The 21,399-nt window shown below is 33.6% G+C and overlaps 4 protein-coding genes across 7 annotated transcripts; 2 read left to right on the top strand and 2 right to left on the bottom strand.

Annotated features, from left to right (window-relative positions):
- Nucleotides 1-782: 782 nt before the first annotated feature.
- Nucleotides 783-8,848, top strand: LOC106173779 (A-kinase anchor protein 10, mitochondrial). 3 transcript variants are annotated; one of them, XM_087001327.1, is made up of 15 exons: nt 783-996; nt 1,952-2,092; nt 2,556-2,654; nt 2,960-3,517; nt 3,777-3,875; nt 4,151-4,235; nt 4,522-4,645; nt 5,162-5,298; nt 5,538-5,682; nt 5,939-6,038; nt 6,354-6,543; nt 6,746-6,828; nt 6,978-7,015; nt 7,443-7,567; nt 7,812-8,848. In XM_087001327.1, the coding sequence occupies exons 1-14, from the start codon at nt 972-974 to the stop codon at nt 7,548-7,550; spliced, it is 1,932 nt and encodes a 643-aa protein (XP_086857453.1). In that variant the 5' UTR covers nt 783-971; the 3' UTR covers nt 7,551-7,567; nt 7,812-8,848. The 3 variants fall into 3 exon arrangements, with proteins under 3 accessions (XP_086857453.1, XP_086857452.1, XP_013410469.2); XM_087001326.1 differs by having other exon boundaries at nt 784-996; nt 5,939-6,053; nt 7,443-7,556; nt 7,804-8,848; XM_013555015.2 differs by having other exon boundaries at nt 784-996; nt 5,939-6,053.
- Nucleotides 8,849-10,001: 1,153 nt separating this feature from the next.
- Nucleotides 10,002-12,894, top strand: LOC106162188 (uncharacterized). The gene is made up of 8 exons (XM_013539369.2): nt 10,002-10,155; nt 10,324-10,455; nt 10,704-10,854; nt 11,178-11,418; nt 11,733-11,898; nt 12,106-12,206; nt 12,484-12,524; nt 12,735-12,894. Exons 1-8 carry the CDS (start codon nt 10,071-10,073, stop codon nt 12,883-12,885), a joined length of 1,068 nt encoding a protein of 355 aa, XP_013394823.2. The 5' UTR covers nt 10,002-10,070; the 3' UTR covers nt 12,886-12,894.
- Nucleotides 12,895-12,961: 67 nt separating this feature from the next.
- Nucleotides 12,962-14,569, bottom strand: LOC106173793 (transcription elongation factor SPT4). The gene is made up of 4 exons (XM_013555032.2): nt 14,405-14,569; nt 14,059-14,165; nt 13,783-13,838; nt 12,962-13,603 (listed from the first exon to the last, which is right to left on the bottom strand). The coding sequence occupies exons 1-4, from the start codon at nt 14,471-14,473 to the stop codon at nt 13,482-13,484; spliced, it is 354 nt and encodes a 117-aa protein (XP_013410486.1). The 5' UTR covers nt 14,474-14,569; the 3' UTR covers nt 12,962-13,481.
- A 1,455-nt stretch (nt 14,570-16,024) lies between these two features.
- Nucleotides 16,025-20,398, bottom strand: LOC147764270 (uncharacterized). 2 transcript variants are annotated; one of them, XM_087001606.1, is made up of 10 exons: nt 20,232-20,398; nt 19,154-19,228; nt 18,801-18,907; nt 18,447-18,548; nt 18,124-18,265; nt 17,611-17,789; nt 17,263-17,382; nt 16,974-17,021; nt 16,650-16,722; nt 16,025-16,289 (listed from the first exon to the last, which is right to left on the bottom strand). In XM_087001606.1, exons 2-10 carry the CDS (start codon nt 19,196-19,198, stop codon nt 16,209-16,211), a joined length of 897 nt encoding a protein of 298 aa, XP_086857732.1. In that variant the 5' UTR covers nt 19,199-19,228; nt 20,232-20,398; the 3' UTR covers nt 16,025-16,208. The 2 variants fall into 2 exon arrangements, with proteins under 2 accessions (XP_086857732.1, XP_086857731.1); XM_087001605.1 differs by lacking the exon at nt 20,232-20,398 and having other exon boundaries at nt 19,154-19,424.
- Between the last annotated feature and the right edge of the window lie 1,001 nt (nt 20,399-21,399).

The raw sequence follows: 21,399 nt of genomic DNA, 5'->3' as shown, positions 1-21,399 counted from the left end.
ATTTCAGACCAGACTGACAAAATAACCAGTCTTTGGTTATTAGGTCCATATGTCTCACTAAAATCAGATCATCACATAAATAATGTTTACAGAAACAGTTTTGAATATTATACAATTGTGGGTATATAAAAAAAAAAATTCAGCCAAGTAAATGAAATATGTGAGAACCAGGCAAATATGTATTTAAATTAAATAATCACTATCCAATTGCATCAAAAATAATATCACACCGAATATTAAGGATGGCTAAACGCCTTAATTAACATGTCCAGCAATAATAATAATAATAATAATAATTCAAATTCAGCTCCCATGCACTAGAAATTAATACTGAACCGCACCAAATACATAAACTCCAACAAGAATTGATCTAATCGTAGTCTTAATATGAGGGGTTTTATTTATTTTTTTTTTTATTTTTATTTTTATTTTTTGCAAATAACCTCAGTGTTTTCTACCATCATGTTGTGAACACATGATTCAGCACCTGACTCCAAACTACTGTGAATAGAACTGGATATATACATGTACTATAGGTCTACTATAAGTTCCACAGTCAATAAAATGAAAATGTTAGACGCAGTGTCATTGAATTATCATTGATCGCAGTTAATTTGATTAAACGTATGACACTATTCCCACAGATACGTACTTCAAATTGTTCGTGGAATACTACAGAAACAAAAACATTGATTTAATTTTGCCTGCATATCATGGAATTAAGTTCGTGTCTCAGCACCCATTGTGTTAGTTGAACTTGCTAGTTCAATTTCCAATGGGGACATTGCATTTGCTGCACCTGGCGGAAACAACATGGCGACCTCCGTACGCTTGCTGCAGACAGTCTGAAAAAATGTGTTCGTTTACATAGTTTTTAACACCAGTGAGATGCGGTTATAGTATTTTGCAAAAAGCTCTTGCTAGAGCAACTACAGTGGAGATAACAAGATATCACAAAAGGCGCAGAAACTATGCCTTTATTTGGACGGAAATCAAGTGAGATTGTTTGTCAAGTTGAATTCAAGTTTAATTTAAAATCACAACATGTGTTTGACTTTGGTATTTTAGTGTAACGATTTAGATTAAACCTCCAATATTCGTTATTGCCACTGATGTAGATTTATTTTCACTAATGCAGTCATAGCTTTTTGTTTTAACCCATTAAAAGCTGCTACTGTTGGTTATGTACAATGAGGAAACTAATTTTGCCTTTGAATTTATTGAAGAATATATGTTATCTCATACTCGTTTATGCAATGAGTGGACATAAACCAAATGATATAATTTTAACTGGATTATATGCTGCTATTGCTTTATATTACTCCACCACATCATAGCTTTCTTGTAACGTCACTCTCTCAAGCAAAAGAAATTATGATAGTACCTACATTGCTACTTCCATTGATTGGTTTAGAATGATGATTCAAATTTTTTTTTTCACTTTTGGCTCCAAGTATTTAAAGAAAGGGTTTTAGAATTAACATTGAGTAACTATTTGGCATATTTTGCTATAATTGAGGTGGGGGAGTACTGTGCATACTGTGCATGTGAGCAAATATGCAGAGACCTAAGGGGATGTGACCGAAAAAATTACATTGTCAATACCAAAACGTATGTAGGTTCCCTTTTGAACAACTACTCAATATTGAATAATTGAGTTTTTAAAATAATGTTTTGGCTTTATAAGTCTTTGCTCATTAATTTTATGTACACGAATGCTATACTTTTCATTGATATGTATTTTCCCATATAATCACGCAATCAAATGCCAGTCCACTGATAAATTTCTAGACCCTTAGTTATGAACTCTGACTGTTATCACATACATTATCAGTCAACTGTCAGAGTTTCAAGGATACAACATACATACATACATATACATACATAAAGCCTTGCTACTGTTTATGTCTGGCTCACTGTCACATAATCGCTTCCTGTTTTTTCATTCTAGCTAAATCCAAGGGAGATAAAGCTACTACAGCTAAAATGCCAAACAAACCATCTCCTGTACAGGGTGCTAAAGAGATAACTGGTATGGCATCTAAAGCTTACCAGCTACAGCGTAGTCCAACATCACCAAATGGAGACATAGGTATACAGCAAATATAGAAATAATGCCTGTTAATCTCTTGACTATGTTTTCTGCTATGTTTTGCTATGTTTTCTGTTCTTATGTATTTTTGTTAAGATTTAACTATAATAAATAACTAATAAGTAAATTGATTTGCAATTTTGTTAGGTTGTTAAAATTGTTTTTTCAATGCATGGGTTACTCATGTCATGATTTTACCAAAAGGATAATATTGTCAATTGCATGGAAACCATAACTTCAAATTAGTAAATATGCAAGATGCATAAAGTTAGTAAATGGTTATTTTTCATTTGTTTGTTGTGATTTGATAGCTTTTTTTTTCTGTACGGCTGAAGTTCAAAGACAGACTTAGTTGTACTCTACAGCAGCTTTTATATAAAATTTACTAATAAATAAGTACGAAATTAGTTCTTTAAATGATTCTCACACTTACGTTATACTACTAACATAATTTTATTTGAAGGAATTCCTGATAACCCTCTTAAAGAACCTAGTGGTTCTGTGCCGAAGCCTATGTTACTTAGGTCTGCCAGCCACATAGATAACACAGGGGGAGATCTAGGTCAGTTTATGTAGAGGTTAAAGAGTTTCGATAAGTCTTTATGTGCATTTTTTCATATATTTGATTTTTTAGTCGTATTTTTTTCTGCTAAATTTAATCCTGCAAAAATTTACTTGAAGTGCTTTTGACTGTATTTTAAATTATTATTCCTGTTGTCATTTTCAATTTGAAATAATTGAATCTGTAAATATAGGGTAGTTTTAACCCTTAAAGCTTTTAGAGATATTTGATATATTCTTATGAAAATTATGTTATATGAATGCTAAAACATTTATACTAAGCATGGTGTGTTTGCTTTATTGCAGGGTTTAGCTCTCAGAATACAGATCCTATAGTCACTTCTTCCCGTCTGTCTAAAACCATTCATGAGGTGCTACATGACAAGGATGCCTTGGCTTACTTCATTCAGTTCATGGATTCAAAACATGCAGTTCATCTCATCAAATTTTGGTTAGATGCTGAGAGTTTCCAGGCATCTTCATATAGCCGAATTAGAACTCACTCTTTGCAGACACTGAGAAAGAATTCCACACTAGAACGGTCCAAACAACCACCAGCTGGTTCTGGTGAACATGTGCAATCAGAGGATGACAGCAATAAGAAACCACAGCACAAACCACAGGACACTGATTGTGCTAACAGTGAAAGGCAAAAGTCGGATACGGATAATGCCAAATCCGGAAATGATGTGCAAACAGTAAGTGATACTGTGACAGGACATAATTCTAACAGTGATGAAAACAAAGACTGCAAAGATGCAAAAGATAGACTTGGTCATGGTGCTCAGGGGGAACATATTCAGCAGAAACCTAGTCCAGGAAGGATAACTTCAAAGGATAATCTGGGAGACAAACTCAGGAAAAGTGAGTGTCTATATTCCTTAACCGAATCTGTGTAATTGATAATTTGATATCCATTGTTTTCATTGAAAAAGAAAGAAAAAAAGAAAATGAGTCATTCCTATTGTAAAGTTTTTTTAAGCTTTAAGGTATAGAAAAAGTTGCATTCTGCATGTATTCCAAATACTTGTCTCATGATGCTCCACATCCTGTACCAATAGAAAATGAAAAAAGAAAATGACACATTCTTATTGTAAAGTTTTTTTTTTGTTATTATTTGAAGGTATAGAAAAAGATGCAGTCTGCATATATTCCAAATACTTGTCTCATGATGCTCCACATCCTGTACCAATAACTGAGGAGCTTAGAAATGAGGCCATTAGTAAGTTGTTCATTTATGTCATTGAGTCCATGATTCAATCTTATTATAAAGAATGTACATTTATCAGGCAACTGATATAAATACCCTTGCAGTCAGATATTATTGAGAAATTTTGCAGTATTTTCACATCTGTTAACCTCACACATCAGATTTAAGATATTACATCATGAGATTTTATACATGTGTTAATTTATTAATATTATAACATATTATTTGACTACAATTTTGAAATGGATATGATAGATGATATAAATAAAGACACTATCTAACTTCAGGCAAAATTTGTAGAGAAGATGGACATGTGGACCCTCTTTGCTTTATTCAGTGCCAAGAAGTAATACTAGGGATCATGGAAACAGAGTAAGCACATACTAGTAGATATTTGAACATCTCCTGAGAAATAAGCACAATAATAGACTATATTTCAACACAACTAAAGAAATATTTGAAAATAAATTTTTTGTAAGCTTTTAATTTTATTAGTTGCTGCCAGCAGTTGCTTGTTTGCCAGTTTTTCTGGTCCCTCCTTCAACTAGTGTAAAATCCTGTCTGATTTTTTAAATTAAGTTTCCATTAGAAAACACTTATTGTTAGTGAAATTGCAGGTAAAAGCTTATGGTTATCTTATTTATAAATTTATTTTCAGGTATTTTCCAGAATTCCTCAGAAGTGAATTTCACTGTAAACACCAGATAGATGTTTTAACAAGTGGAGATGTGTACTTGGCAGATATTTTGTACAATGACACTGCTATGTTTTACTTTATGGAGGTGAGAGAGTGATTATTGCATGAAAAATGATAGTAGTAGGCATATTTATTGTGATTGGAGACATTAAAGTTACAGAAGCAAATGTTCATACAATTCAAATGTTATTCTGATAACCTATGAGATAGCATGATTTCAATGGGAAAAATAGTGAATTTTACAGATACTGTATTTTTTTAAGTCATAATTTCTTAGCATTAGATCATTTCATTGAGTGTTAACAATAAATTAAAAAGCAGGCTGCTCTTAAGTTCACTTCTATGCAGTAAAAGCACCACAAATGCCATATAGAAATGTATTTTTTTTTGTGATTATATTATGTATTAGAAAGCTTGATAATTTTTGCCCATTGAAAAGATCAAGTAATTACAATAGTTAGGTGCAAGTATCAGTGTGTGACTGTTATTCGTCTTTCAAGATATTTGAATATTTATACTTATATCTGAGTTAATCAGTACAATGTGTAATTTTGAGAATGTAGCACCATTGCAACTTCATTCAACAAATTGTTAATTCCAGTATATGGAACAAGAAGGTGCCATGGATTTGCTGCAGTTGTATCTGGCTCTGGATAACTTTCAGCAACACCTAGCATCCCAGCATGGGCGGTATGATGGGCAGGAAGCACAAGCAGATGCCATGGTGCTATATGACAAGTAATTTTTTCTTCCTTTTTTTATTTCAAAAGAATTATAATGGTAATGCCAGTTATGTTTTAACTTGTGAGTAAATACCCTTTTTTATTTGCTAATTAGTCCAAAAATTGAACTTCAATTACTACATAAAACAGGATTTTCCTCACTGTATTTAAACATAATGAGATGTTTTACAGCTAAACAATTTGTAAGTCTTCAAAGTCTAGTCGATTTATTTTATCATATTTTTTTCTCTTCAGATACTTTTCCTTGCAAGCTACATGTCAAGTTGGGTTTGATGATAAAGTGCGGTTTGAAGTTGAATCCAATATATGCAGGGAAGGTGGTCCTTTGCCTGATTGTTTTGCTTGGCCAAAAGGCATAGTCTTTCTATCACTAGAAAAGGTAAGCCTAAAAGAAAGCAGATAATATAAATTATTTGTAATATAAGTTTAACACTATCAGTTTCTGAAGTTACCCACAAAACAAATACAAAGTTTAAGCCTGAAATTCTCATTATATGATGAACTCTTTTATTAATATGATACACAATTTTAGAATGGTCTTTTGAAAAAAAAATGGTGTATTTAAAAAGATTGATCCCTGAAAAGTTTAAAATCACTTATATGTTTTCAAAAATGAAGGTTAATTTTCTTTCCAGAACTATTTCCCACAATTTCACAAGAGTGAATTGTACTACAAATACTTATCTGAGTTAATCAGTACAATTCAAGCCAACCATGATCAAGTCCCACAAACTCGTAAGAAACGCACTGGTAATTAAGTTTTTCTGTACTTTAGTTCTAAAATTTTGTCTCAATTCCTATTTGGCTGTTTTAGCTACAACAATTGCATGTCTACAAACACTTAAGCAAGTTGTGTGTTCCAAAAGTTTCAGTAATTGATGTATAAATTTATATATCTTTGTAATGCCCAAAGTTAATTTCCAAAAACAAAAGTTAATTTTCAAAAAATGAAAAGAATAAAGAGATCTCTTTACAGTATTTTTGACATATTTAATATGAATAGAGAACACTAGTGATTTCTTATATGCATTTTCTCACTTTCTCATTTAGGAAGTGATGCTAGTTCAGACACTCACAGCATTGGTAGCCATAGCACAGGAGGGGATGTGAACACAAAGAATACACTTCTTGCCACAGGGTCCCAGCAACAGAAAGCATTTAACAAATTCACTGATGATATACAGATAGATTTTAATACACTGAACCCTGATGTACCCTTATGGACAAGGACAAATGCCAAGTTAGTTGAGATATATGTGACTTTCTGGTCAAATTAGATGTAAGATGGAATGATAGGCCAAAATATTCCAAGGAGATATTTATCAGTGGATCGTTGTACTTAAGATTACAAGATAAGATTGCTTAATTGTTTAATTATGATAGTTGGCGAATTCATCCTATTTACATTCAAATTTTTGACTATATTTTATTTCGTTCAACAGTACTATGTCTCTTGGGAAAGTGGATGAATTTGGGCAGTTTGTCTCAGAATTTGAACCAGAACCTGACCATGACAAAAAGAAAGGTAAGATCAGATTTAGTAATATACAATGCCAAAAGAGCAATACAAGTTTGAAGATTTATTAAACATATGATGATAATGATGACAAAGTTTTAGAACTCGCTACCCCATGTTTTGCATTTCAAACTTAAAAGAAACTGTTTCCTTTTTAGAGTCAAGATGGAGAAAGAAGAGGAAAGAAAAAGACAAGGTAGGAAGTGATGGAACAATGTATTAAACAATTTTTACCACGACTGGTGCTTCAAACCATAGGATAATTGCACTTGTATTTTGCATACAGGCGTGCCTGTATTTTCATATGCTTTGGTGCATTCATCCTATTGTTCGAAGCACAAACCCTGATATAAGTCAGTTAAAACTACTTGATGTCCACTGTACGTAGCATACGAGAGCAAATTATATCTCAGCTGTGCCTCAATATAAGTATTCTTTTGTATGTCGCATACAGTGGATCACTCATGTTGTAACTAATACATGTATCTTCATGAAAGATGCATAAAAAAAAAGCTTTAAAAAAAGTTTTAAAGCAATGGATGTTATTTTAGATAGAAATTGAATATGTAATATAAATTTCATTATGCTGATGATGATTCCTATGATTTTGTTCTTTTCACTAGGCTCAGGAAGACATGGCATGGCAGATTGCTCAAATGATTGTTAGAGACGTTACTGATCAGAATAAAGAATCCACTCCAGAAAAACAGAAATCAGGGAATATTAACTGAACCACACATAATAAATGGTAAGTATTTTGTGTGAAGAATTCAAGGTACAAGTAAGGTCTCATTGTTAATTATCTATAGGTAGATGGTTGATTAGCAAGGAATATGGGATATTTCAAATATACATGTTGCATGAATTTGAACTCATAATGAGATGATAATTGGAAATGTAAGTTCAATTGATATTTAATGTATTTTGCACCAGTAATCCTGTCCCTATTGTTTTGATCAAATTTTTTAATATTGCCCATTGATGGATTTCAGACTTGCCTTTGAGTTATACATTGGATCCATATGCAAAGAAGTAACACCAATGATGCAACATGAATAAAACCCACCAGAAGTTCAGAGAAGAAAGACCTGAGAACTTTAAAGAGCATCTTTCTTTGGCCTTGAACTAAAAATTCCTCCTCTGGACATTTTAAAACTAGCAATCAATTTCACATGATATCCGATTTAAAATGTTTTGTATATTTATCACGGTATATGTATATGAAATTCCAGCCATAATGCACAAGTGTCTAGTTCAGGTCTAAAGATTAACTCACTTTTTAGGTTATTTTATTATTGATAGATCTCTAGTTTGTTAATTAGCAGACATAGACTGAAGATCTAAAAGTAATTGTTTTGATTTGCAATTGTAGTTCAAGTGGAAATATTTTTGTATTAAGTTTGATAACTTGTGATTGTACTGATTGTTCAGTCTTGTTGTCCGTTTTCATTACTTGGAAGACAAGTAACCAACATCAAACACCATCCAAAACAACTTGAATTAATATTACGCATATCTGTTAATTTTGTTGTCTCTTCCACTCTCTTAAAGTGTATAGGCAACTAAACAAACATTTATTTTTCTTTTACGTATGATTTTGCCATACATCGTATGAGTATGTCATGATTATAATCAATACAGGACTTCATAAAATTTAGAAATTGGCATTACAGTTAATGTTTTTTCCCTGCATTTTTTTTTTATTACTGTTATGAGTTATAAGCCAGTTTGAATTTAAAAAAAATCGTAGTTGAACATTCAATTTTCAGGACAAAAAGTAGCTATTTGTTAAACAGCTTCTATAACATAATGATTGTTATTGTTAAGACAGTGTTTTGTCATTTGTGAAAGGTACATTTAAAAAAGTAACTGTGATTACTTGATGTGTAATGCACGTCATAAGATGACAAGAAGAATGAATGAGATTATTGCTTGAACCATGTGCTAATGTTGATATTTAATTAAAACTGAATGATTATAAGAATATGAATAGATATAAAATTGTTATAAATAAATATTTGTGTTTTTATATTATTGCTTTTCCTACAGGAGGTTGATCTTGGGATGGGGTGGGAGATCCCTTTTAAAGAAAAGGTCAATTTTGCCACCTTGAAAATGGAGAAAGGACCACTAATAGTTTCAAAAGTCCAAATTGCACTAAGACATTAAAAATTTCTTAGTCAGTTTGTTCCCCTTGGATCTGTTCTGGTCCATCGACTTACTAAGTATGTATGGAAGAGCAGGCATAAAAGGAACATTTGACTCAGTTTTAAGATAAGAACTGAATTTTGACCTATGTCATTCCACCATGAGTTTCAGAGATTACTGAAAAGTGACCTTTATTATCAGAACACCTGTCCATTTCCAAACTTCTGGAAACTTGCAGGCATGATAATAACAGAGGTTATGTATACTCACTGCTTTAGGTCCAGCCATCTAATATATATTAAAAAAAATGTCCATTGCTGACGACATAAGGCTGTTCTTTCTCTCCCCTTTTCTCGTTAAATTTGTTCCCTTTCAGACCCGTAGGCAGGAGAGGTGATGGGGGAGGGATTTGAAAGAACCAACCTAGCTTATGGCTGGCAAAAGATAAACTCTCATCAACCAAGTTTTGGTCTAGATTCTCTGCCAATTTTTCAATTTGGGTCAAAGATCGAAGGAGGAAAAAGATTAAAAGACCTTTTTTTTTTTTTTAAGAAAAGAACACTCCTTTGAAATTGCTGGCTTAGTGTCTTTATATTTGCAAGCTTTGCTGTCTAGTTTCTATTTATGTCTATCCAATCATGGACGTCTCATTTCCTTTAATCTGTGCCAATCAGTCAAGAAAATTACCCTGATATTCATATTATATGTTGCTGCTATCCTCTGGCTGTTGAAGAGAAAACCAGGTACAAATTTTGTCGGAATGGTATATAACGTTATTGCAGTTTAGTATGGCCCATAGTGCCCCCCCCCCCCCCCCACCTCCTCCTCCATTGCTTCTTAACCCTTCAATAAAAATCCAGGAAAAACTACCAGACATGAAAAAGGAAAACTAACAAAGAGATTATTTTAACTTAAAAGATAGCAAAAGGGAGATGAGGTGGTTTGGTTGATTTCAGTAAGAATACGTCAATAGAACGTCTTTCAAGGGAATTTTCACTCTTTAATGTTTGGAGGGAAGAATGTTCGTGTTGTACTTGCAGACGATAAGAGAGAAACTGCACGGAAATTTATGTAGATCTACACTTCCTTAATTCGGCAGGAAAATGACTTTCGCACCTATTTTTAACAAACGAAAGAGGCCAAGACAGGCTTTGCAGTCAATGGAACATAATTTGGGTATTGGAGCTGGTGAGATAACAAATGTTTTTTCATTGTAACAATGAACTTGTGCAGTGTCACTTCAGTAAAATACACACATAATATAACTAGATGGGTTATATATAACATAAATACATAACGTAAATGGTTAAAAATGCAATCTAAATCACAGCATTGATATTTTATATTTCATAAAAGGTGAAAAAGAAATGAGGCCATGGGCATCAAGAGGCCAGGCATATATGCAGAACAATAAGAGCCAAATGGCACCTCAAAAACAATATAAATGGCCAAATACTGACTATTTTGGGGAATTGGAAAAAAATCAAGGTAAGTTGATAATTTCAAGTTGTTCTCAGAACCTAAACTGGATATTTTAGTTCACCATAAGTTACAGGGAGATAAATAATCGTGTAGATAAAAAATGTAATGCACCAATTTTTATAGTTGCAAGGCTTATATGTTTTCATTAATAAAACATTTTGAACTAACAGTAGTACTGGGATATATATATTTATATATATTTAAAGTAACAAAAACTAATCTATATGATAACATAAATCTGTTGGCATGAACAGTTGGCCATACATCCAGAAGGAGTTTTATACAACAGGATCAAAGAAAGAAAAGCTATGCCCCAGAGACCAAATCAGGATTGATGCCTTATCCCAGAAAAACAAGTTCAACAATGAATGACTTAAAGAAAAATCCACCAACACAGGATAAAAGGTACAAAACAAACCACAAAACATTTCACAGAATACATATTAATTCAATTTTCATTAATAACATTTTTGTTTCTCAAAAACAAGTTCAACAATGAACTACTTAAAGAAAAATCCACCAACACAGGATAGAAGGTACAAAACAAACCACAAAACATTTCAAAGAAAACATATTAATTCAGTTTTCATGATAACATTTTTGTTCATCAAATACAGTTAATTTTTTCACTTATTTGAAAATACATCTTTTTTTTAAATTCCAAATAAAGTTATATTGAAAATGCATTTTCCCTTTTGGTTATACAATGTGTAGTTTGTTTCATTCAGACTTGTTCCAAGTTCATATGTCAGTAAGCAACATGTGACAAAACATGATGGTGGTGGTGGTGGGCACCCTGTTCACCCAAGTCCACTAAAAGGACAGCAGCCATATGGTATGCCTCATATGCCATCTGAGTATGGAAGGCCACAAATTCAACCCAGTCCACAGAAAAGGCCACACTCATATGGTTTGCCATGTATGCCACCTGCAAACAGAAGACAACAATTTCAACAATTTGCTCAACAGGTATGTGCCTAAATCTAATGAAGCTGTTATGTAAGCATTTACTTGTAGTAAAAAGTTGATTTGCAGTTTTTAGGGGCCTTAAGATACACAGAATTTTAATTTTTAACGTTTTATTTCTATGAAAAAATTGATGATCTTTATGTGAGAAATGGTTTGAGCTAAATGTGTAGAAAATGTTAAACAAATAATCTTATGAAGGATTGCCAGTAACAGGTTTTTGTTGAATACATGGCCCATACTGCCATTGCTTTCTGAGATTTTTTCTAGATGGCCTATGAATGTAACTAGCATTTCTTTTTCTCATATTTAACTAGACACCATATGGAAGCCTAGCTGCAGTAGAAAATGAAGCAGTTGATACCAAATTGTACAAGCCTGTTCAACCTGACACAAGTTTAAAGATCCTAACTGCCACCATAGAAGGCATGAAGCATTGGTCACAATACAAGAAGGACATTCCTCTTATCTTTGAAATATATGGTAGGCTGGTAATTTCTGTGGTTTAGTTTTTATTATGCCATTTCAAAGGCATAGCAAACTATATAAAACATGGAACAATCTGTAATTATATTAATCGATAAAACATTCTACATTCTATTATTTGTGTGTGTTTTTTATTTTTTATTTATTTATTTATTTTTATTTTTTTTTTTTTTTGCTATATGTAAACAGTCCTGCCCTTTTCAGCTCACTTGGACTCTGCCATATCTTCTACCCCAGACAACCTTGGGAAAACATTTGAATTGAAAGACTGCAAGCAGAGAATTTTATGCACATTTTATGAAATAGTAAGTGAACATCAGCGGCAAATTGCCGCAAGTTTTATTTCATACCCTTTTCACAGTGCTACTGTTACATTGATGAGTAAGCTGGTAAGAATATTTTATTATTCCTGGAAAATTTACCTAAAAGGTTGAAAATAATAAAAAAAAATTCAATATTCAAAATAATGTTATACATCCATTGTTGAGGTGAATAGTTATATGTCCTTTCATCTGTCTTCTCAATATGGCAATATGTGCACATTTCATGACTGACTTTTAACATGTACAAATATCGATTTAGGACCGCCCCCTCCCTAGGTTGATCAGGGGACAATTGCTAAGGTATATTTCATTCTTTGAATTAAGTAGATACTTTTTGTATTTGTTGATGAGAGGTAATTTCACAAGGCAAACAGTTCTCTCTTCAGGTCAAAGGACTGTGTCAATCCATATTATTTATGATAATCATGGAATTTCTTTTTCAGTTGAAAACAATGAAATCCTTTAAATGGTAAACTTGACACAACAGTCAAATTATGTTTCCTTTCTTAGGTGTGTAGGAAGCCTCAATAATGATGGAACTACATTTAAATGTGTGTCAGTGCGTCCAGCCCTAGATTTGGAAAAGAAAGTTATTCAACAAAATATTGCTGCTGCTGACAGAAGCATGCGGAAAATAGTCGCTCAGATCAAAAAAAGTTAGTTGTAGAACTGGGATATAGATAAGGACACAATTACTATAGTAAAACCAGAATTTTTTTATGTACTAAAAAACTCCATGAAGATGTCATTAGCTCTTTATTCAGTCTTTTAATTAACACTGAGAAACTTGACTTTTGTTACTTTATTAACATCCAACATCAGCTGTAATAAAGTGACAGTAATATCAACAAATCTCTTAGTATTGGTCATCTGTGAACCTTTCCAGAAAAATATAATTTCTAGAAATTTAGCAACATTATGTGCTATTCTGAAAGTTTTTTCTATGCATTAGGCTTATGGTCACAGCTGAACAGTTAAAAAAATTGAACATGGCTGTGCATCTCAAAATGGAATGATGGCCTTACCTGCAGTAGATTTCAATTTTGAGACAAATAATTATATTCCAAGACTTAAAAAAAGTATAATACTAATACCAGAACTACGATCCTATCTCAACATCAACCAACTCTTTTGCCCACAGACTAGTGTACACAGTTCTGGCAATAAGTCTTTGTGTAGATTTTCAGTTCCTGCCACAATTGGCAGTTCCCACATGTTGCTACAAAGTCCCCACCATAAAGTCTCAGACAGACGTTATCATGTCTTCTGACTGGTGTCTCTTGATCTGTATATTATGCCTTTGCTTTTTAGTTCTCTTGCTATCCCTGGTGGCAACCGTCCAGTCACTGATACTGCATAGCATCCTTTCACAAAACGATCTGAAATTCATATTTACATTGCAGTATTATTCAAATCTTTCCTGTCCTGCTACTTTTATGTATTTATATAACTCGAAAATATTTGAAAAACACTGCAGATGTGACATATTGAGCTAATTTTGAGACAGACTGATGGCATAAAGCATTGATTGGTTACACTGGTAACTTGTGATACTCACTTATCCTCTGCCACTTGGCAACCCAACTGTCTTCATTGCCCATTTCTGCAATTAACCTACAAAAAATGAATAATTGTTAAATCTACAGAAAAACTAGTTTGATCAGTAAAAATATCAACATGCTTAAGTCCTACGCCATAAAATGTACTGCATTTCAATTTACAATATATTTCCCAACTATTACTCAGTACTTCATAGCTATACTAATAAATACCAATCATTTTCAGAATTAAAACATAAACTTCAATTTACAGTGACAAATGATCACAAACTAACCCATCAAAACTTGAACTTGTGCAGTCGTATACAGCATCTCTGTTATTTTTCATGTGCAGGTACTCCTCACAATTGTCACAGCCATCGCGCTCAAACTGTTCAAATGTCTGAAAACAATAGGGAGCAGAAACAAATGATTAAATGTTTTTAAAAAGTTATATCGCAGACAGTGAGCATTATAATCATGCTTAAATTCGTAAGATGTTATTTAAAATGTTGTAATTCCGCTGTATGCAGCCAGGTAATATTTTGTTGTGCAAGGCTTGAAAACTACTCGCAGTTCGTAGACAATGGCTCGGCTAGCCACGAGCAGATGGAAAAGAAAGCTTTGATTCCAACTACTTACCTTTACAAGAGAACATAATAAACATGCTCTTAAGTTTCTCAGATCTTTTGGGACGGTCTCCAATGACATATCTTCCTAGATTTCAAACCACTTTTAAACAAACAGGATGTGAATATTACCTCAAAGTTATGCTTGCCTGACCAAAGAATCGTAGTATGTCATCGATGCTAATAACACATTAACCAAGACGAGATTGCTGATGGATAATAAGGGGCGCACAGGGTGCAGTTTGCCTTAGCATTTGTTAGCATGCCTCTGCAACTATCAGTAAACGGACACTGTAAACGGCAGAGACCTACAGATAATATAGGACTGATTTTCTAGTGAACTCTAGTACTTTGAGTGGTATAACTAAATTGAAATAATCAGAAGATTGGAATGGTGACCTCTTGTGCTCTTCATTTACTTTTCATGAATTTTTGACAATATTTCTCGTGTTTTATTCTATTCTATAGGTTTGCGTGATTTAAAATGTCGTAAAGTAAATTGGTATGTTTGAACATCCTGTAAAGTTTCTTATCTTTTTTAATTCAGACATCCCTATCTCCCAAATAAACCTAATGTTGTTATAATATTTCCTTCAAAATGTCACGATTAGTTTAGACAAGGAGTTATAATAGAGAGGCTTGCGTGTAATCTCCTTCTGTTATAACTCCTTGGTTTAGAACTAATTTATTTCAGGGACGGGTCGACCAACGATTCGCGAGTACCAGAAAGGGACGGGTCGACCAACGATTCGCGAGTACCAGAAAGAGACGAAAATGCCGTATATAGAATACCTTCCAAGGATCGTTTAGCTAGGATCCAACATAAGATATAAGTAGAGAGTAAGGAAAGCTAACATTACTGGGAAGAAATATGATGCGTTCAAGAAAAGAAATGAAACGGACATTGGAAGGTTTATTTGGAAGTAGAAATTTTGTTCTTTAACTGCGCTTTACAATATAAATAAAATGATATCATTAAATCATAAAACTAATCAAGTAATTTAAGAACCATGGCAATTTTAATAAAGATATCCTATGCGAAATTTCCTTGAAAGAATTTCACCCAACTCATCATTTCTCGACCCGTTTCTGCACCTATATTCGCTGTTTTATGTCATTTTTAATTCAATAATTAAGTTTTAAATATTTCCCGTAAGGTTAAGCTCGCCAGGGAGAAAATATCGACATCAGGGCAGGTACTACCTGAGGGGCTTTATTATTTCTAAGGTCTGAAGAAGGTATAGATCAATAGCTTTGTAGGTTGTAGACAAAATGACTTTGGGGTATATTCTAATGCGAATCAATAGTATACATTGTAAGCAGTTTTTAGTTCTTGTGCATTTTACCTCATCAGCCCGTAACTCCTAAAATTCGAAATTTATTTGAATGCCATTTGTCTCAATGCGTGCAGAAGTAGCGAAATTGGGACTTTTCGAAAATTTGCGCCTTGGAGGAAAGGCAGACAACGGATTGGTAACACTAAAAAAATTACGGTCATTCTTAATATCTCCCGTATCCCGTGCAATATCATAATCAATAAACGATTAATGACAAATGACAAACGCAATATATAGATTAATTGATATTTGGCCAGTAAAGAACAATTTTATTTATGCCAAATCCAAATTAAATTTATATCATCTATCATTTATATATTTTTATATAAAAGTGGTGCATATAGTTCTAAACAGTTGTAAAGTTATAAGTTCTATATTTGTAATGAAATGAACAGTTAGTTGCACAGAGATGACTGCTTCAAAATAAATCATAAAAAAGGCAAGGAAGTAGTGAAGCAGCTGGCGGTTTGCAGCAGTCCTCTAGCCATTGTCAACGATATTGCGGACGCTGCTGTTTGCGGTCAAAGGACCCATCTCCAGCTGTTCTTCCGCCGACACCTCCTGTCATAAGAAAAACATTGAATATAGTCAGACAATAAAGAATATCTCAATATCACATGAATAGAATGTTTTAGTGTACGTTTACAGAATATACTTCCCAATTTTTGTAATTTCATACAGACTTTCACGGCATGTGGATGTATTGACTTATTATATAAATACACAAATTCCATAAAGTCCGTCAAAGGCACCCTGAGCTTCACAGATAACTTGACACTAACCTCTTCACTATAGCCTATCTTCATCGTGTCAAGTTATCTCTGAAGCTCAGGGTGGTCAAAGGTCACTCTCAGCAATAAGTGAGTATTTGCTTTGTTAGAAGATGACAGTAGTAAATAAGGCGTATACGCGGGCTTTTACCTGAGCAATGTCTAAAATGGGAGAGGTGACCATATCGGTTGGAAAATTATTCACGTAGTAGTCACAGAGCCAGCTGCATTGATATAATATAATATAATATAATATAATATAATATAATATAATATAATGATCGACAAAATTGTTTAAGATAGATCAATATATACAAACGGATAAGGTGAACAGACTAAAATAGAAAAAAATAAACACGTGAAAATGAATTTAAACAAAATTATAAAATAAGAGAGAGCATTGAAATAAAATCGTCAGCTACAATGAGATCTCAAAGCAACCAGAATTAGAAAAAAAATTCTACAATATTCGTACCGGTGACTTAAAAGACCAGTCATGCTGTCAATTCTTTGGTCTACGTGGCTGAAACGAAATAGTGAGAAACAGTTCAATCAGAGTAACTAGTTCAATGTAAGACCAGTTGTGGAGGAGGGAGGACAAAAGTTAAAACGATTCAGTGCATTGTGTACATGTATCTCAGCCAGAACGATGCTTATGTTGGTTTAAAGTTGTCCATGGTATTTCATAGCTATGGAAAATATCTAAAGCTAATGTTTTGAACCAGAATAACCATTGCCTGTCGTCATACTGTAGTATTACCTACCAGACTAATCTGTCAATCAGATCCCTGAAGGCTTGCTCTGTATCTGTGTAGATGATGGTGCCTTGGAGGATTTTTCTTCTGGCTTCTGCTCTAGTTGGCAGTTCAGTCCAAAGTGGGTGTCTAAATAAATTGACTAAAATTATTCATGCTTTACAACACTCCCTACTATTATAAAATTCTAAAGTATTTTTTGGAAAAATTATTGCCTACATTCTAATTTTCCTGTTCATACCACTAGCAGCTCTAAAGAAGGAAGGGATGTTATTTTGGCCTAATATTTTCTGTCAGTACCATTGGCATGAATAACCGTTCAGTCATTATTCACATAACTGTATCTTTTTTTATTACCTTCCCTCCATCAATTCAAAAAGCATGACACCCAAGGCGTAGTAATCGGCCCTCCACGAGGCGGTGCCACCCCTCAGTACCTCTGGTGTCATGTTTTTATAGAGGGTGAAGTTCATCAACTCCACCCCATGGATACTTTCCCCGGCCTCGTTTAGCGGGTGAACGGACCCTAGATCACACTGGAAGAAAGAACTCCGCATTTAAAAATTAAATAAAAAAGGGAATGTTCTGGTTACCAAAATGAAAGTGTTCATTACATCCAAAGTCTTCTTTTATTTATGTAATACAAAATTATATTTGACCAGTCATTACATGCTTTCATTCAGATTATTACACATCTGTGACACATGTACAGTTATTTTAAGTTAAAACCGAGCTTTAGCGAAGAGCGAGACAGTTCATCCGAAATCAGGCCCAACCAAGGAACGTTATAGCTAGAACAGACTCTGACCAATAATCTAAAATTATTTAATCAGATAGACAAACTGAGTTACAACAAAGCGAACATCGTACCAGTTTAGGGATCCCGTGGAGACTAATCAAGACGTTGTTCGTTTTTAGATCAAAATGGGCTACGTGTCGTTGGTGCAAGTGCCCAATAGCCATACAGACACATGTGGCTATATACTTCCCCATCTGAAGAGGAACTTTGTTCCTAAGAAATAAATTATAGCAACTGTCAGTATGTTACACTGTATTTTGGTCAACATTTAAGGTAATAAGTATTTTGAACAACGTATTTCTTATGAAAAAGATATTTTTAAGATCCATCAAGATAAAAATTAGAGAAAAATGAAAGGGTTATTAATAGATAAGAAAGTTACATAATTACTTACAAAAATCTTTCACAGTACTCCTGGAGAATTTCCAGGTCCATAGGGCATAATTCCGAAAGTAGAACTGGCAAGCCAGGTCGAACGTTAAAGGAGTGAACTAGTCTGGAACGGGAATTTCTCATATCAGACTCAGATAAACTACACAAATATATATCGGGTTGACGAAAAATTTTGAATCTTTACAGAGTTAAGACTCATTGTATGATATATAATAGAGATTTTACAGTTACCATTTATGACGTTTTTATCCGTCTAATATGTTCTTATATTCATTAAATTTATGTTATTGTGAAATTTGTTGATAATTGTAATCAACATATTTCCAAAATTGTTCGTATTCAACTGATAAAGCACCTTAAGATAAATTTGCTGTCTATCCTCTTCATGAAAGAAACTTCACTGTAGATGAACCTTGCATAGGCCTCAGAAGTTGGCACCTTTAATGCTAGGTTGTTTCTGAACTGAACGTAAAATATTTCGATCGGTTAGTGGAAAGTCATATCCGTAAATAATAGTTGCAAAGATAAAAATGTAAAATTAGTACATGATTAATCACTGTAAACTTATATTGTTCTGCTGCTACTGCTTTAAAAATCTAAAACTATAATTACTGCCATGCCTGTGTGTACCAACGTTACTAGTGCTACCATTGCTACTCCCGCTATCCCAGTATCACTTTTGTTTTTTTGTCATGATAAGTTGAATACCTTGTACACTGCACCGAATCCTCCACCTCCCAAAATCGGAAGCATCGTGTCTTCCTTCCAAAAAAGAGCCCGAACCTTAATCATTGAATAAAGTGAAATTGATAAAAAAAGTGTAAAACTGTAGATTAAAATTCGTTTAAATCTTAGCATATCCTCGTTATCAGGACTTACGTTTTAAATTGAATATTCTTGACGAGTGAAACTATCAAAATTAGTAAAATAGATACTTAAATAAAATGGCCCGACTACTTCTAGAACTTAACTTAAAGATGCCACACGGAATCTGATTTTGATTAATAAGAAAAAAGTATACAGATATATTAAAACCAACAACCGAGCTATCGATTTTTGTTCTGTTCAAAAGCAATATCTTACCTCGTTTTCGAGTCTGAATATTTCTCTGTGAAAAATATACATGTAACTGTATTTCATGCCTAAAAAGGCCATATGAGACGCAACGATCATTGTTAATATCGTCTATTTTACTCAAAAGAAAATCGTCGTATTCACTTCGCTTGCGCGCAGCATTTCTTCAATAGCTTTTGTGCTGCCTAGTAACGTCGGCACGGGCCAATGACGTCACAATATGTTTTGCCATTTAAGGATATATCAATCACGTGAAATATGCATGCGCCCTTAATTGAAATTTTTCAAGATTCCGTTGACGATCTTCTAACTTTGTCTGTGACGGTCTTTCGTGACTGTCATAAAAATTTCGGTGACAAATGATGCCATGAGACTATGGTCGCCTTGTTTTGCGGCGGCTTTGTTTACGACATGTCCGTTTCTTCCGAGCAGTGGGAATGGAGGAGAAAAAGACCTATCGCTGTAGGCCTATAAAAAAACAGAAAAGAAACAAAGAATATGAACTTTCCATGCAAAGGTCCTTTCAGCCAACTTAGGAAAGGGAATTTCCGTGGATTATTGATGATGGCAAGCCATTTTTTCCAATATTCTGATTTTCCTGTTCAAACTACTCACATTTCATTTTGACCCAATATTTCACATCAAAATTGGGCCCATTTTCACGATGAGCAGTTTATGAATCATGCACATAATGGATGTTTTGTTTTCTTACCTTCCCTCCATTAATTCAAACAACATGACACTCAAGGCGTAGTAATCTGCTCTCAACGAGGGGGCGCCACCCCTCAGTACCTCTGGAATCATGTTCTTGAAGAGGGTGAAGTTCATTAACCGCACCGTATGGATGCTCTTCGCGGCCCCATTTAGAGGGTGAATGGACCCTAGATCACACTGTAAAAAAAAAAAAAAAAAACGGGGTGTTCGGCCTTCTGTTTTTAAAATGTTGAGCATATTCCAAATGTTTCACTAACAACATTTTAGAAAACAATATATATATATGATAACCTCACTAGTTTGGGATCCCTTGCATACTGATCACCCCGTAATTTGTTTTTAAATCAAAATGGCCTATGTTCTGTTGGTGCAAGTGCCCAATAGCCATACAGACGCACGTGGAAATATACTTTACTATCTGAAGAAGAACTTCTTCCCTAAGAAACAAATCAAAGCAACTGTCAAAATGAGACTCTTGTTCACATATTTTTAAATCACATTTCAGAAAAAAAGGATGTTTCTGATCAAATAGCTCAATTCTTGCAAAATAGATTGGCCTACTTGTACTATCGAACAAGATAAAATAGAAAGTATCAGAAAGTATTCTACAATGACCGCTGCCATTTCATACAAATGTAAGTTTACATATTAATCGATATTTGAATCGTTAGTATCCAACTGATAAAACATCTTAAAATGAAGCTGCTGTCTATCTTCTTTATAAAGGAAACTTCATTGTACATGGTCCTTGCATAGCTATAGGCCTCAGAAGTTGGTACTTTTAATGCAAGGTTGTTTGTAAACTAAATGTGAAACATTTTGAACGGTTAGAAGAATGTTTTATCAGTAAAAAAATTACAATAAAAAGTTAATTAATTAATTAATATTTACCCAGGTACTATAGCTCAGTTGCTATTGTTTAAATTAAAAACTGCTACTACTATGGATGTATTACCATGCTACTGCTACTGTCGGTAACTCCCATTATCATCTTTATAAGTTTATCTGGGTGATTTCAGTGCCTTGTACACTGCACCGAACCCTCCACCTCTCAATATCGGAAGCATCGTGCCTTCCTTCCAGAAAAGAACCCGAACCTTAGATATTTAGATAAATTAAATGAATGACATAAATATTTCTAAAAGTAAAACTAAATAATAAAAAAA

The sequence above is a fragment of the Lingula anatina genome, chromosome 1 (genome assembly GCF_051362555.1).
Source record: "Lingula anatina isolate TDL-2025a chromosome 1, LinAna3.0, whole genome shotgun sequence".
In the NCBI taxonomy this organism is placed as follows: domain Eukaryota; kingdom Metazoa; phylum Brachiopoda; class Lingulata; order Lingulida; family Lingulidae; genus Lingula; species Lingula anatina.
This window is presented reverse-complemented; position numbering and strand designations above follow the sequence as displayed.

What these genes read in the sequence shown, in the direction of transcription:
- LOC106173779 (XM_087001326.1), top strand. Translation starts at nt 972, where the DNA reads ATGCCTTTATTTGGACGGAAATCAA. An exon ending in GGGAGACAAACTCAGGAAAA is followed by an intron (nt 3,518 to 3,776) that starts GTGAGTGTCTAT and finishes TATTATTTGAAG; the next exon opens with GTATAGAAAAAGATGCAGTC. An exon ending in TGACCATGACAAAAAGAAAG is followed by an intron (nt 6,829 to 6,977) that starts GTAAGATCAGAT and finishes TTTCCTTTTTAG; the next exon opens with AGTCAAGATGGAGAAAGAAG.
- LOC106162188 (XM_013539369.2), top strand. Translation starts at nt 10,071, where the DNA reads ATGACTTTCGCACCTATTTTTAACAAACGAAAGAGGCCAAGACAGGCT. An exon ending in TCTTATCTTTGAAATATATG is followed by an intron (nt 11,899 to 12,105) that starts GTAGGCTGGTAA and finishes TGCCCTTTTCAG; the next exon opens with CTCACTTGGACTCTGCCATA. An exon ending in ATCAGGGGACAATTGCTAAG is followed by an intron (nt 12,525 to 12,734) that starts GTATATTTCATT and finishes TTCCTTTCTTAG; the next exon opens with GTGTGTAGGAAGCCTCAATA.
- LOC106173793 (XM_013555032.2), bottom strand. Translation starts at nt 14,473, where the DNA reads ATGTCATTGGAGACCGTCCCAAAAGATCTGAGAAACTTAAGAGCATGT. An exon ending in TATTATGTTCTCTTGTAAAG is followed by an intron (nt 14,166 to 14,404) that starts GTAAGTAGTTGG and finishes TATTGTTTTCAG; the next exon opens with ACATTTGAACAGTTTGAGCG. An exon ending in TGCCAAGTGGCAGAGGATAA is followed by an intron (nt 13,604 to 13,782) that starts GTGAGTATCACA and finishes TATGAATTTCAG; the next exon opens with ATCGTTTTGTGAAAGGATGC.
- LOC147764270 (XM_087001605.1), bottom strand. Translation starts at nt 19,303, where the DNA reads ATGCTAAGATTTAAACGAATTTTAATCTACAGTTTTACACTTTTTTTA. An exon ending in GACAGCAAATTTATCTTAAG is followed by an intron (nt 18,549 to 18,800) that starts GTGCTTTATCAG and finishes TTCCCGTTCCAG; the next exon opens with ACTAGTTCACTCCTTTAACG. An exon ending in TTTGAATTGATGGAGGGAAG is followed by an intron (nt 17,383 to 17,610) that starts GTAATAAAAAAA and finishes CAATTTATTTAG; the next exon opens with ACACCCACTTTGGACTGAAC.